General features: G+C 38.5%; 1 protein-coding gene across 7 annotated transcripts in view; it reads right to left on the bottom strand.

Moving 5' to 3' along the window:
- Positions 1 to 15,552, bottom strand: part of PRIMPOL (primase and DNA directed polymerase) — a 56,606-nt gene that overhangs the window by 39,869 nt on the left and 1,185 nt on the right. For 3 of the 7 annotated variants that reach the window (XM_041753873.1, XM_041753872.1, XM_041753878.1), the window contains 3 exons: positions 15,065 to 15,142; positions 12,197 to 12,328; positions 10,135 to 10,370 (listed from right to left, as the gene is read on the bottom strand). In XM_041753873.1, the coding sequence (XP_041609807.1) occupies positions 10,135 to 10,314 (180 nt within the window). In that variant the 5' untranslated portion in view covers positions 10,315 to 10,370; positions 12,197 to 12,328; positions 15,065 to 15,142. The remainder of the gene's footprint in view (positions 1 to 10,134; positions 10,371 to 12,196; positions 12,329 to 15,064; positions 15,143 to 15,552) is intronic. The other 4 variants (XM_041753876.1, XM_041753874.1, XM_041753875.1 and 1 more) reach the window with 3 other exon arrangements.

Here is a 15,552-nt window from a genome sequence, read left to right as displayed (position 1 = left end):
ATTGTTCAAAGAAAATACATAGTAAAAGCAGATCAATCACTTATAAAGCTAGTATGAAGGTTAAAAAACAAAAGCAGTAAAGTATCTACAAAAATTGTTAAGGGATACACAAAATAAATAGATGTAAAACATAACAGCATACTCTTAAACATGGAGGTGGGAAGTAAAAATGTAGTACTTTGAGAATGTGTTGGAACATCATCAACTATCATCTATATGTACTGCTGTATACATAAGATGTTATACATATACCTCATGGTAACTACACACCAAAACCTGTAACAGATAAACAAAAATATCAAGAGGGAGGAATCCAAGCACAACACTAAAGAAAGTCATCAATCATAAGAAAAGACAGCAAGAAGGAAGAAATGAGAACTACCAAAACAACAAAAAAACAATTAATAAAATGGCAATAGGTACATATCTGTCAATAACTGCTTTTTTTTTTTTAAGATTTATTTATTTATTCATGAGACACAGAGAGAGAGAGAGAGAGAGAGAGAGAAGCAGAGACATAGGCAGAGGGAGAAGCAGGCTCTTTGCAGGAGCCCAATGAGGGACTCGATCCCGGATCCTGGGATCAGGACCTGAGCCACAGGCAGTTGTCCAACCGCTATGACACCCAGGCATCCAAATAACTGCTTTAAATGTAGATGGACTAAATGATCCAATCAAACGACAAAGCACAACTGAATGTCTAAAAAAACAAAACGCATATACTGCCTTCAAGAGACTTCAGACTGAAAGACATAGACTGAAAAAGAAGGATGGAAAAATATATTCCCTGTAAATGCAAATAAAAACAATGCAGGAGTAGCAATACTTATATCTGACAAAGTAGATGTATGACAAATGCTGTAAAAAGAGACAAAGGCATAACATAGGCGCTTCTGGGTGGCTCAATCAGTTGAGCACCCAACACTTGGTTTCAGCTCAGGTCATGATCTCAGAGTCCTGGACTTGAGCCCCGTGTTGGACTCTGCACTGGGCAAGGAGTCTGCTTGAGGTTTTCTCCCTCTGCCCCTCCCTCCATTCTTATGATTTCTAATAAATATATAAATTTTTAAAGAAAGAGAGAGAACATGACAAAATGATAAAGTGATCAATCTAACAAGAGGATATAACAATTGTAAATGTTTATGCACCCAACATAGGAGCACCTAAATATATAAGGTATTAATAGACAAAGAGGGAGAAAGTGACAGTAATACAGTAATAGTAGGATACTTTAACACTCCACTTACATCAATGGACAGATCATCCAGACAGAAAATCTACAGAGTACAACTGGCTTTGAATGACACATTAGACAATATGCATTTAAAATATATACAGAACATTTCATCCCCAAACAGAAGAAAACATATTCTTTTCAGTGTAATAGAACATTCTCAGGATAGATCACATAGTAGGCCATCAAACAAGTCTCAATAAACTTAAAAGGACTGAAATTCTACCAAGCGTCTTTTCCAACAATAATGAAACTAAAAATCAATTGCAAGAAAAAAACTGGAAATAACACGTGGAAAATAAACAACATGCTACTAAACAACCAGTGGGTCAATGGGGTCAATGGACAAATAAAAGAGGGAATCAAAAAATACCTAGATACAAGAGAAAATGTAAATGTAATGGTTCAAAAATCTATGGGACACAGTAAAAGCAGTTCTAAGAGGGAATTTTATAGCAATACAGGCCTACTTCAAGAAACCAGAAAAATCTCAAAAAAGCAATCTAAACTTACACCTAAAGGAACTAGCAAAACCAGAACAAAGCCCAAATCAGAAGGAGGAAAATAGAGATGGAAATAAATGAAATAGAGACTAAAAAGACAATAGAAAAGATCAATGGAATTAAGAGCTGATTCTCTAAGAAGATAAAATTAACATAGTCAGACTCATCAAGAATAAAAAAGAAGACTCAAAAATGAAATCAGGAATCAAAGAAAAGTTACAACTGACACCACAAAAATACAAAGGTTTATAAGAGACTACTATGAGAAAGTGTATGCCAACAAACTGGAAGACTTAGAAGAAATGGATGAAGACTGAATCAGGAAGAAATAGAGTATCTGTACAGATGGATTACTAATAATGAAATGAATTGGTAATCAAAAAATTCCCCAAAAAGGGGCGGGACAAGATAGCGGAAGAGCAGGTCCCCAAGTCAACTGTCCCCACCAAATTATGTAGATAAGTTTCAAATCATCCTGAAAACCTATGAATTCAGCCTAAGATTTAAAGAGAGAACAGCTGGAACACTACAGAGAGAATTCATGCTTCTAACAAGTACAACTTGTTTAAAAAAAAAACAAGTAAAACTTGTTTTTAGCCACTCTGCACTGAGCAAAATGACTAGAAGGAAGAACTCACCACAAAAGAAAGAATCAGAAACACTCCTCTCTCCCACAGAGTTACAGAATTCGGATTACAATTTAATGTCAGAAAACCAATTCAGAAGCACAATTATAAAGCTACTAGTGGCTCTGGAAAAAAGCAGAAAGGATTCAAGAGACTTCATGACTGCAGAATTTGTATCTAATCAGGCCGAAATTAAAAATCAATTAAATGAGATGCAATCCAACCTGGAGATCTTAATGACTAGGGTTAATGAGGTAGAAGAATGAGTGAGTGACACAGAAGGTAAGTTGATGGCAAGGAAGGAATCTGAGGAAATAAGAGAAAAACAAGTAAAAGATCATGAGGAAAGGTTAAGGGAAATAAATAACAGCCTCAGAAGGAAAAAATCTATGTTTAATTAGGGTTCCAGAGGACACTGAAAGGGATAGAGGACCAGAAAGTGTATTTGAACAAATCATAGCTGAGAACTTCCCAACTCAGGGAGGGAAACAGGCATTCAGATCCAGGAGATAGAAAGATTCCACCACCACCCCCCCCCACCCCCGCCAAAATCAATAAAAACTTTTCAACACCCCAACATTTAGTAGTGAAACTTGCAAATTCCAAAGATAAAGAGAAGATCCTTAAAGCAGCAAGACAAGAGATTCCTAACTTATATGGGGAGTATTGGGTTAACAGCCAACCTCTCTACAGAGACCTGGCAGGCCAGAAAGGGCTAGCAGGATATATTCAGGGTCCTAAATGAGAAGAACATGCAGCCAAGAATACTCTATCCAGCAAGGCTCTCATCCAGAATAGAAGGAGAGATAAAGGGCTTCCAAGATAGGCAGAAACTGAAAGAATATGTGACCACCAAACCAGTTCTGCAAGAAATATTAAGGGGGACTCTGTAAAAGAAAGAGGAAGTCCAAAGAAATAATCCACAAAAACAGGGACTGAATAGGTATTATGATGACACTAAATTCATCTTTCACTAGTAACTCTGAACATGAATGGGTCTAATGATCCCATCAAAAGGCGCAGGGTTTCAGACTGGATAAAAAAGCAAGACCCATCTATATGCTGTCTATAAGAGACTCATTTTAGACCTAAGGACACCTACAGCCTGAAAATAAAAGGTTGGAGAGCCATTTACCATTCAAATGGTCCTCAAAAGAAAGCAGGGGTAGCAATCCTCATATCAGATAAATTAAAGTTTATCCCAAAGACTGTAGTAAGAGATGAAGAGGGACACTATATCATACTTAAAGGATCTATCCAACAAGAGGACCTAACAATCATGACTATTTATGCCCCGAATGTGGGAGCTGCCAAGTATATCAATTAATAACCAAAGCAAAGACATATTAAAAAAAAACAAAACAAAACAAAAAACAAAGTTAAGACATACTTAGATAATAATACACTTATACTTCAACATGGCGCTTTCTGTAAATGATAGATCTTCTAAGCACAACATCTCCAAAGAAACAAGAGCTTGAAATGATACACCGGACCAGATGGACTTCACAGATATTTACAGAACTTTACATCCAAACACAACTGAATACACATTCTTCTCAAGTGCACATGGAACTTTCTCCAGAATAGACCACATGCTGGGTCACAAATCAGGTCTTAACCCATACCAAAAGATTAGAATTGTCCCCTGCATATTTTCAGACCATAATGCTTGGGAACGAGAACTATATCACAAGAAGAAATTTGGAAGAAATTCAAACATGTGGAGGTTAAGAACCATCCTGCTAAAAGATGAAAGGGTCAACCAGCAAACTAGAGAAGAATTAAAAAGATTCATGGAAACTAATGAGAATGAAGATACAACCGTTCAAAATCCTTGGGGTACAGCAAAAGCAGTCCTGAGAGGGAAATACATCATAATACAGGCATCCCTCAAAAAATTGGAAAAAACTCAAATACAAAAGCTAATCTTGCACCTAAAGGAACTGGAGAAAGAACAGCAAATAAAACCTACACCCAGCAGAAGAAGAGCGTTAATAAAGATTCAAGCAGAACTCAATGAAATAGAGACCAGAAGAATTGTGGAACAGATCAACAAAACCAGGAGTTGGTTCTTTGAAAGAATTAATAAGATAGATAAACCATTAGCCAGCCTTATTAAAAACAAAAGAGAAAAGACTCAAATTAACAAAATCACAAATGAAAAAGGAGAGATCACCACCAATACCAAGGAAATACAAGCGATTTTAAAAACATATTATGAGCAGCTATAAGCCAATAAATTAGGCAATCTAGAAGAAATGGACGCATTTCTGGAAAACCACAAACTACCAAAACTGGAACAGGAAGAAACAGAAAATCTGAACAGGCTGATAGCCAGGGAGGAAATTGAAGCAGTCATCAAAAACCTCCAAAACACAAAAGTCCAGGGCCAGATGGCTTCCTAGGGGAATTCTATCAAACGTTTAAAGGAGAAACAATACCTATTCTACTAAAGCTGTTCCAAAAGATAGAAAGATATGGAATACTTCCAAACTTGTTCTATGAGGCCAGCATCACTTTAATACCAAAACTAAAGACCCCACCGAAAAGGAGAATTATAGACCAATATCCCTGATGAACACAGACGCAAAAATTCTCAACAAGATACTAGCCAATAGGATCCAACAGTACATTAAGAAGATTATTCACCATGACCAAGTGGGATTTATCCCTGGGATGCGAGGCTGGTTCAACGCTCGTAAAGCAATCAATGTGATTGATCAGATCAGCAAGAGAAAAAACAAGAACCATATGATCCTCTCAATAGATGCAGAGAAAGCATTTGACAAAATACAGCATCCATTCCTGATCAAAACTCTTCAGAGTATAGGGATAGAGGGAACTTTCCTCGACATCTTAAAAGCCACCTATGAAAAGCCCACAGCAAATATCATTCTCAATGGGGAAGCACTGGGAGCCTTTCCCCTAAGATCAGGAACACAACAGGGATGTCCACTCTTACCACTGCTATTCAACATAGTACTAGAAGTCCTAGTCTCAGCAATAGGACAGCAAAAAGAAATAAAAGGCATTCGAATTGGCAAAGAAGAAGTCAAACTCTCCCTCTTTGCCGATGACATGATACATAGAAAAACTAAAAGATCCCAAGATTGCTAGAACTCATACAGCAATTCGGCAGTGTGGCAGGATACAAAATCAATGCCCAGAAATCAGTGGCATTTCTGTACACTAACAATGAGACTGAAGAAAGAGAAATTAAGGAGCCAATCCCATTTACAATTGCACCCAAAAGCATAAGATACCTAGGAATTAACATAACCAAAGAGGTAAAGGATCTATACCCTAAAAACTACAGAACAGTTCTGAAAGAAATTGAGGAAGACACAAAGAGATGGAAAAATATTCCATGCTCATGGATTGGAAGAATTAATATTGTGAAAAAATGCTACCCAGGGCAATTTAGACATTTAATGCAATCCCTATCAAAATACCATGGACTTTCTTCAGAGAGTTGGAACGAATCATCTTAAGATTTGTGTGGAATCAGAAAAGACCCCGAATAGCCAGGGAAATATTAAAAAAAAAAAAAAAAAAACAGAGCTGGGGGCATCACAATGCCAGATTTCAGGTTGTACTACCAATCTGTGGTCATCAAGACAGTGTGGTACTGGCACAAAAACAGACACATAGATCAATGGAACAGAATACAGAACCCAGAAATGGACCCTCAACTCTATGGTCAACTAATATTCAATAAAGCAGGAAAGACTATCCACTGGAAACAGGACAGTCTCTTCAACAAATGGTGCTAGGAAAATTGGACAGCCACGTGCAGAATAAAACTGGACCATTCTCTTACATCATACACAAAGATAAACTCAAAATGGATGAAAGATCTAAATGTGAGACAAGAATCCATCAAAATCCTAGAGAAGAACACAGACAACACCCTTTCTGAACTTGGCCACAGCAACCTCTTTCAAGATACATCTATGAAGGCAAGAGAAACAAAAGCAAAAATGAACTATTGGGACTTAATCAAGATAAAAAGCTTCTGCACAGCAAAAGAAACAGTCAACAAAACTAAAAGACAACCTACAAAACGGAAGAAGATATTTGCAAATGACATATCAGATAAAGGGCTAGTATCCAAGATCTATAAAGAATTTATTAAACTCGACAGCAAAGAAACAATCCAATCATGAAATGGGCAGAAGACATGAACAGAAATTTCACCAAAGAAGACACACCCACGGCCAACATGCACATGAGAAAATGCTCTGCATCACTTGTCATCAGGGAAATACAAATCAAAACCACAATGCGATACCACCTCACACCAGTGAGAATGGGGAAAATTAACAAGACGGGAAACAACAAATGTTGGGGAGGATATGGAGAAAGGGGAACCCTCTTGCACTGTTGGTGGGAAGGTGAACTGGTGCAGCCACTCTGGAAACCTGTGTGGAGGCTCTTCAAAGAGTTAAAAATAGAACTCCCCTACAACCGAGCAATTGCACTGCTGGGGATTTACCCCAAAGATACGGATGCAATGAAACGCTGGGACACCTGCACCCTGATGTTTATAGCAGCAATGTCCACAATAGCCAAACTATGGAAGAAGCCTCAGTGCCCATCAAAAGATGAATAGGGGCAGCCCTGGTGCTTATTTAGCGCTGCCTTCGGCCTGGGGTGTGATCCTGGAGACCTGGGATCGAGTCCCACGTTGGGCTCCCTGCATGGAGCCTGCTTCTCCTTCTGCCTGTGTCTCTGCCTCTCTCTCTCTCTCTCTGTGTCTCTCATGAATAAATATATAAAATCTTAAGAAAAAAAGAAAGATGAATGGATAAAGGAGCTGTGGTATATGTATACAATCGAATATTACTTAGCCATTAGAAATGACAAATACCCACCATTTGCTTCAATATGGATGGAACTGAAGGGTATTATGCTGAGTGAAATAACTCAATCAGAGAAGGACAAATATTATATGGTCTCATTCATTTGGGTAATATAAAAAATAGTGAAAGGGAATAAAGGGGAAAGGAGAGAAAATTAGTGGGAAATATCAGAGAGGGAGACAGGACATGAGAGACTCCTAACTCTGGGAAATGAATAGGTGGTGGTGGAAGGGGAGGTGGGCAGGGGGATGGGCACTGAGGGGGGCACTTGACAGGATGAGCACTGGGTTATATGCTATATGTTGGCAAACTGAACTCCCAATAAAAATTTCTTCAATAATTCCCCCAAAAATAAAAGTCCAGGACCAGATAGCTACACAGGTGAATTCTACCAAACATTTATTTATATTTAAAATTTTATTTATTCATGAGAGACACACACAGAGAGACAGAGACACAGGCAGAGGGAGGAGCAGGCTCCCTGTGGGGATCCTGATGTGGGACTCAATCCCAGGACCCCAAGATCACAATCTGAGCCAAAGGTAGCACTGAGCCACCCAGGTGCCCTTCTACCAAAAAGAGTTCTCAAACTATTCCAAAATATACAAGAGGAAGGAATGCTTCCTTTTTTTTTTTTTTTAAAGGAATGCTTCTTGATTTGTTCTACAGGGCTACCAGCATTACCCTCAAACCAAACTAGACAAAGACACTACAAAAAGAGGAAATTACAGACCATTATCCCTGATGAGCACAGATGCAAAAATCTTCAACCAGATATTAGCAAACCCAACACAATACATTAAAAGCATCATTCACCATGATCAAGTGGAGTTTATTCCAGGGTGCAAGGATGGTTCAATACCCACAAATCAATCAACACATACAGCACTTTAACAGAATGAAGGATAAAGATCAAATGATCATCTCAAAAGATGCAGAAAAAGCATCTGACCAAATTTAACATCACGATAAAACTATGAACAAAGTGAATATAGAGGGAACACACCTCAACATAATAAAGACCAAATATGACAAGCCCGCAGCCAACATCATATCCAATAATGAAAAGCTGAAAGCCTTTCTTCTAAGATTAGGGAAAGATAAAAATGCCCATTCTTCGCACTTTTACTTAATATAGTACTAGAAGTCCTAACCATAGCAATCAGAAAAAAAGGGAAAAAAGGCATCCAAATTTCTAAGGAAGAATTAAACTGTCACTATTTGCAGATGACATGATACTATGTATAGAAAACCCTAAAGACTCCAAAAAACAATTAGAACAAGTAACTAAATCCAGTAGAGTCACTGGATACAAAATTAACACACAAAAATTGAGGGCCCTTTTATATATTAATAGTGAGCTATCAGAAAGAAATTAAGAAAACAATCCCATTTACAGTTGCATTAGAGAGAATAAGATACCTAGGAATAAATTTAATCAAGGAGGTGAAAGACCTGTACTCTGAAAACTATGAGGCAATGATAAAAGAAATTGAAGACAACACAAATGGAAAGATATACAATGCTCATGGATCTGAAGAAGTAATATTGCTAAAATATCCATACTACCCAAAGCAATCTATAGATTCAATGCAATCCCTACCAAAATACCAATAATGTCTTTCACAAACTAGAACAAATACTCCTAAAATTTGTATGGAACCACAAAAGACCACAGAAACCAAAGGAACCTTCAGATAGAAGAACAAACCTGAAAGTATTACAACCCCAGATTTCAAAGTATATTACAATGCTAAAATAATCAAAACAGTATGGCACTGGCACAGAAGTACACACATAAATCAGTGCAACAGGATATAAACCCACAATTATATGGTTAATTAATCTACTACAGAGAAGGCAATTCTAGGAATTCAGTATGTACGTGAAAAAATGAAACCACTAATGCAAAAGAATATATATGTACCTATGTTTATAATAGCAAAGACATGAAAGACACCTAAGTGTCCACTGATAAATGAAGATAAAGAAGATGCAGTATATAAACACACAAAAGAATATTACTCAGCCATAAAAAAAAAAGGAAGTCTTGCTGTTCACAATAACATGGATGGACCTAGAGGATATTATGTTAAGTGAAATAAGTTAGAGAAAAACAAGGGTCATATGATTTCACTTACATGTGGAATCTAAAAACAAAACACACTTGAAACAGACTCAAATACAGAGAACTGGTGTTTGCTGGAGTGAAGGGGGATAGAGAGACACCATAAGTCACAGTGATGAACAGTACAGCACAGGGAATATAGTCATCAATTTTGTAGTTAACTTGGTGATAGATGATGACTAGACTTATGGTAAGCATTTATAATCTACATAATTGTTAAGTCACTACGTTGTTCACCTGAAACTATCAACTATATCTCAACTAAAACTTTAAAAAATGTCATTACAAATTTTTTTGACATTTTATTTATTTATTTGAGACAGCCAGAGAGAGAGAGAAAGAGAAAGAGACAGAGGGAGCGAGAGAGACCATGAGCATTAGTAGTGGGGTAGAAGGAGAGGGAGAAGCAGACTCCCCACTAAGCAGGAGCCTGATGTAGGACTCAATCCCAGGACCCTGAGATCATGACCTGAGCTGAAGGCAGCTGCTCAACCAACTGAGCCACCCAGGTGCCCTCATTACAAATTTTTTAAACTAATTGGCACTACATAGGTCATTCTTTTTCACTGCAAATATAAAGTAAATGGCCAGCAATTCAGAGGAATATTTTTTGTAGTGGTATATATATATTTTTTTGTAGTGGTATATTTAGATCACAATAATTCTTTTGGTAGACCATGTGAAGTGAAATGAAGACAATCAAACCTTTTTTTAAAAAATCTTAAGTTATAATAGCTCCCTCCCCCCACCCCCAAAAAAAAGTAGATGAGAAAATTACCTCTTTACAGCTTTTAACAAAATTAAAAGCTTGAGTTTGCCGATGGAATAATTTCCAAATGGAGGGTGGTTCTTCTGGCTTGGACAGTCTTGGTCTGTATACTGAGGACAACGGTTTTCTCTCATAACAAGATGCTCGTTCTTCAATTTGCTTCAGTTTTGCTTCCCATTTTCTCTCCATTGGTTTAGAAGTTACAGACAAATGAAATTCTATCCCATGTAAGATTTCTATCAGTACTAAAACAAACAAGGACATCAATGTATTTATTTAGAATACATTGTCTTGGTAAAACTTCAAAACTCATTTCCTTTTTTTTTTTAAAGATTTTATTTATTTATTCATGAGAGACACAAAGAGAAAGGCAGAGACATAGAGGGAGAAGCAGGCTCCCTCCTGGAGCCTGATGTGGGGACTCTATCCCAGACCCCAGGATCACACCCTGAGCCGAAGGTAGATGCTCAACCTCTGAGCCACCCAGGTGTCTCTCAAAACTCATTTCCTAATGGTTATTTTCTTAACTGCCATATATTTTTTTTCTTTCTGCATGAAATTTTAATATAAAATAAGAATGGGGCTACTTATTAGGTAGCTTTAGATCTTGGCTCTTCCATCTAACAGTGCTGATTTTAGAAGTGCCCAAAGCCTTAAGTGCAAAATGTGGATCATCATCATCCTGAACACTTTATGTAATTATCACAAGGATAAATGTGATAAGACATAGGAAAACATTTTGTAAATTACAAGGCCTCAAGTAAATATAAGTGATTTTTATATTATGGTTTTTATTATAAACACTTTATTGCATCAAGCACCATGTGATCTTGCCCAAGTAGTGCTAATACTTCAGCCATCATCTTGTGCTACTATTTCTTAGTGCAGAGTTCATTTCTAGACACCACTGTGCAGTTCCCTTTTCTTCTGTTTCTATCCACTGCTCTTTTCTCCCAGCACAACTGTTAGTTGGGAGAACAACTCAGGGTATAAATGGGACCTGGAATATTGGTTAATCTTAGTTTAGAATGTCAATAGTAATCATAAGCTTGTATAAAGACAGGAATGAACAAATTTTAACCTATGTCTGTTAATTTAATGACTGTATTTTTGTGATTAGCCAGAGTGAAATGACAGATTTTTATTTTTAAGATTTTTATTTATTTATTCATGAGAGACACAGAGAAAGAGGCAGACACATAGGCAGAGGGAGGAGGCTCCCTGTAGGGAGCCTGTTGCAGGACTCGATCCCAAGACTCCGGGATCACAACCTGAACCAAAGGCAGACACTCAATCACCCAGGCATCCCAAAATGACAGTCTTTTAATCCTGTTTATTAATGACATGTGTTTTTGTTTGCACACAATGCTTCCATGTTAGCCATGCTAAGGTAAGAGGGCCAGGCAATACTTTTATGATTGGGGATTACTGCTTACTTACAAAAAAAAGGATAGGTTTTTAGAAGAGGAGAAAAGCTTCCATCATAGGTAAATAATGGCCACAAAATCTCTGCCATTCCTCTCATCAAGAGATGCTGAGCCCGCTCACTGACTCTGTACTTGGCCACATGACTTGCTTTGGTCAATGTCACATCAACAAAGTGAAGCAAAAAGAGGTGTAGTAAGGGCTTTTGCACTGGATTTGGCAATGCTGGAGTCCTGATCTGAGACTCATGCTAGTACTCTAGTCTCATTGAGGGAAAAAGGACATCTGGAGAAGAACCAGATTATCCCAGCTAACAGCCAACACCAACTATCAGGTATGTTAAGACATTATGGATTATCCAGACATCTGAATTCAATGCATAAGATAGCCTGAGTGAGTTCAGGTGAGATCTGCCAAAGACCTGCCTAGTCAACCCACAGAACTATAAAATTAACTTTTTTTAAGTCAAGAAGTTTTGGTCTGGTTTTTCACACTCAAATCAATAACTGATGTAGTCTCCCTCTTCATTCATATCACCTTCATTAGTAACATCATAATTTATCTACATAGAAAACATATATATTAGCTTTTTAAAGTGAAATAACAATATAGACTAAGGCATTCAAGGGAACAATTCCTATTTTACCTCTGACAGTGCCTTTCCAGTACTTGTGCTTATCAGGTTGATGAATATTCTCTTGAACTTTTGCAGAAAACTTTGCAACACAAAGCCACTGGCATAGGACATATTCCCGGGAAGAAAAAAAATAGGTTCATCCTAAAAGATTGATATGATAAACTATCATGACACTTAGATTTCACATCTGACTTCAAATATATCAGACCTAGGAAAGATTATTCTCTCAGAGTTATAACAAATCCGTATGAAAATTGTAAACCAAGAAATAAACATATTTCTAAAGATGTCAACTAACTCCAGAACTTCATAACAGATATGCCTAGGAACAGAATAAAATTTCACTGGAATTGAAGAGATGGGATAATTTTTAATGAAATGGCTTTTTCAATACAAAGTGACATGGAACTCCGGATAGCTAGATTCTGAGTATTCAGTTTATTTTAATCTGCTTCACATACAGACAAAAATCCTCTACACTTAGACATCTAAGTGAGAAACTGATTTTTTTCTATGAAATGTATTAACTTTGAATAAAGCCCACTGATAAGTTAGTGAAGGAAATAAACACAGAATGCAATTAGGTATGATTTGCAGCTCTAGTATCTAACCAGGAACTGACTGGGAATAACCCCGTGGATGTTCACACTTCGTGACATGGACATCAGGAAAACTTTTGATTTTGTAAAAACTATTGGTATGATAATGGGGAGTACGCCATACATGAAAGTCCCGGAGACACAATGGAAAACCAGTCTGACACTTACTGGACTGAGGATACCACGGTGTCAAGAGAGAAAGAAGAGGAATTCAACATATGTTATGCCCTCATGCTCATGTTGTCTGCACTGTTCAAAAATTGTAACAGCTGGGTTGAGGGTTAGATGACAACTGGCGGCAGGACTACTGGAGCAGGAGGGTTGAATGACAAAAACAAAGGAAATGGAGACCAGGAAGGCATCTGGCATTCTGGTTTTGGACTATCATATTCCTCATCCTTACCCTCTGGGATAAAACACAGGTCATTATTTTAAAAATGCTTTTAATTCCTGGTGGGGAAAGACTGTTGTCTTTTATAGAACTGTACATAAAAAGCCCCTTTTCACATAGGGACCGTAACTATTTTTTTTTGGTAAGTTTCCAAGTTCCAAAGAAAAATATGTTTCATTTTAAAATAGTAGGTTTAAGAGCTCTGTTATTTCTTTACATTGCACCACAATGTTACTTTCTTTTCCTTTTTTTTTTTTATCAGATGAAACTCTAGGCCCAATGTGAGGCTTGAACTCACAGCCTCAAAGTCAAGAATCACATGCTCTACCCACTGAACCAGCCAGATGCGCACCCCCTCCGCCCAATGTTATTTCTCAACATTGCATTTAACCATGTTCAATACCCATTTTACAACTAAAGGTGATCAGGGCTAGAAAAAAAGGCTGGCTTAGTCCTTCTCGAGGAACTGTGGTGGGAAGGAGGCAGAGAGATGACACAGCTAACTTCAGCAGGCCTGGCTTCCCTAAGTTTATGCCTAGACTTGCCCAGCTCCGACACGTGATGGCCTGAGTCCCAGAAGCAGCTGGAACAGACGGCACGTGCTCCATGATTCCCGGCTTCTAGGGAAAGCTGGGAGCTTGCCATGGTTCTCCCTGGTGCACTTCCAGCTTCCATTTCCTCTTTTGTCTATCACAAGTCCACTCCTATTCCCCAAGTCCAACTTCTCCTTCTGCCCTGAGAACTGATGTAACAGGATTTTGTGTTTTCTGGCATCTATGTCCCAGTCCCAGGATTTAGCAAAGTCCTAGTATTTGACAATATTTTCTTAACATAATCTCCTTTATGGCCTTTTGGAATACATGGATACTACTTCTCCCACTGCTAGAATAGTCGTTATAAAGTATGTGATTAAAATTCATTTATAGGGCAGCCCTGGTGGCTCAGCGGTTTAGCGCCACCTTCAGCCCAGGGTGTGATCCTGGAGACGTGGGATGGAGTCCCACGTCGGGCTCCCTGCATGGAGCCTGCTTCTCCCTCTGCCTATGTCTCTGTCACTCTCTCTCTCAGTGTGCCTCCAGTGAATAAATAAATAAAATCTTAAAAAAAAGATTTAAAATTTATTTATAGTAATAGTGTTATATAAGAGTACATCCCAGCTGAGTAACACCTGAAGAAATTAAATATACTAATTGAATTTTTTTCCCTACTTTGGTCATTTTGCCTCTCTATGCTTGAAAAGAAGTAACTCAAATGTAAACCTCCCAAAAATCTCCATGAGGGATAAGAAAACATAGGGTGGTATATTATTCTTTCCTGGTTCCCTCTTACTACCATCCCCACTGGGTACCCCCCCACCCCCGCCATAGCCTAACTCTGCCAAACTAACCTCCCTTAAAACCAGATTGTTAACTTTTCTTTTCTTTTTTTTTTTAGATTTTATTTATTTATTTATGATAGTCACACACAGAGAGAGAGAGAGAGAGAGAGAGGCAGACATAGGCAGAGGGAGAAGCAGGTTCCATGCACCAGGAGCCCCTTGTGGGATTCGATCCTGGGTCTCCAGGATCGCGCCCTGGGCCAAAGGCAGGTGTCAAACCGCTGTGCCACCAAGTTAGGGATCCCCTAACTTTTCATACCAAGGCTCATCAATGATTCAGTACATCACTCGATTCACACTTTGGTTTACCTCAAGAAGTCCAAACTCCCTCCAGAATCTGGACCAGATTCTAAACCACTTCACGTTCTCCAGCACCTAAACCACTTAATCATTTTATTTCTTAGTGTTCAGCCTCTGCACCAAATGAGCGCTAAGGACTGCGTCCCGTCCCTGGCTTACTACAATCTTCCCCCCCCCCCCCCCACCCCTTGCATGTATATTCCTCTCACCTGGAATACCTCACTTGCCTTTCCCAAATTCTTCTTCCCCAAGGCCCCAGATCAAAGTCAGCCACTTCCGAGACGATCCTGTAACAAGAAACGACTGGATTCGGTCAGAAGACATGGCCTCTAGCCAACCACTTTACCATGATAAAACTTCACTAGACTAATTAGTATCATTTGCAGGAAAACAGAAAACTGCTGCTGCTGCTTTAACTCAAGTATCATTTTGGCAAGAGAGTTTCACCCAAGAAGGGGTGTGGGCATCCCAATGGGGGTGATAGGATGCCTGTGACTATACCAGCGCCTTCCTTAAAAATACCTGCATGCTGGGATCCCTGAGTGGCTCAGCGGGTTTAATGCCTGCCCAGGGCATGATCCTAGAGTCCCCGGATCAAGTCCCACGTCAGGCTCCCTGCATGGAGCCTGCTTCTCCCTCTGCCTATGTCTCTGCCTCTCTTTCTCTCTGTGTCTCTCATGAATAAATAAATAAAAAT

Source organism: Vulpes lagopus, chromosome 4 (assembly GCF_018345385.1).
Source record: "Vulpes lagopus strain Blue_001 chromosome 4, ASM1834538v1, whole genome shotgun sequence".
Lineage (NCBI taxonomy): Eukaryota > Metazoa > Chordata > Mammalia > Carnivora > Canidae > Vulpes > Vulpes lagopus.
The sequence above is the reverse complement of the archived record's forward strand: the minus strand, read 5'-3'. Positions and strand labels throughout refer to the sequence as shown.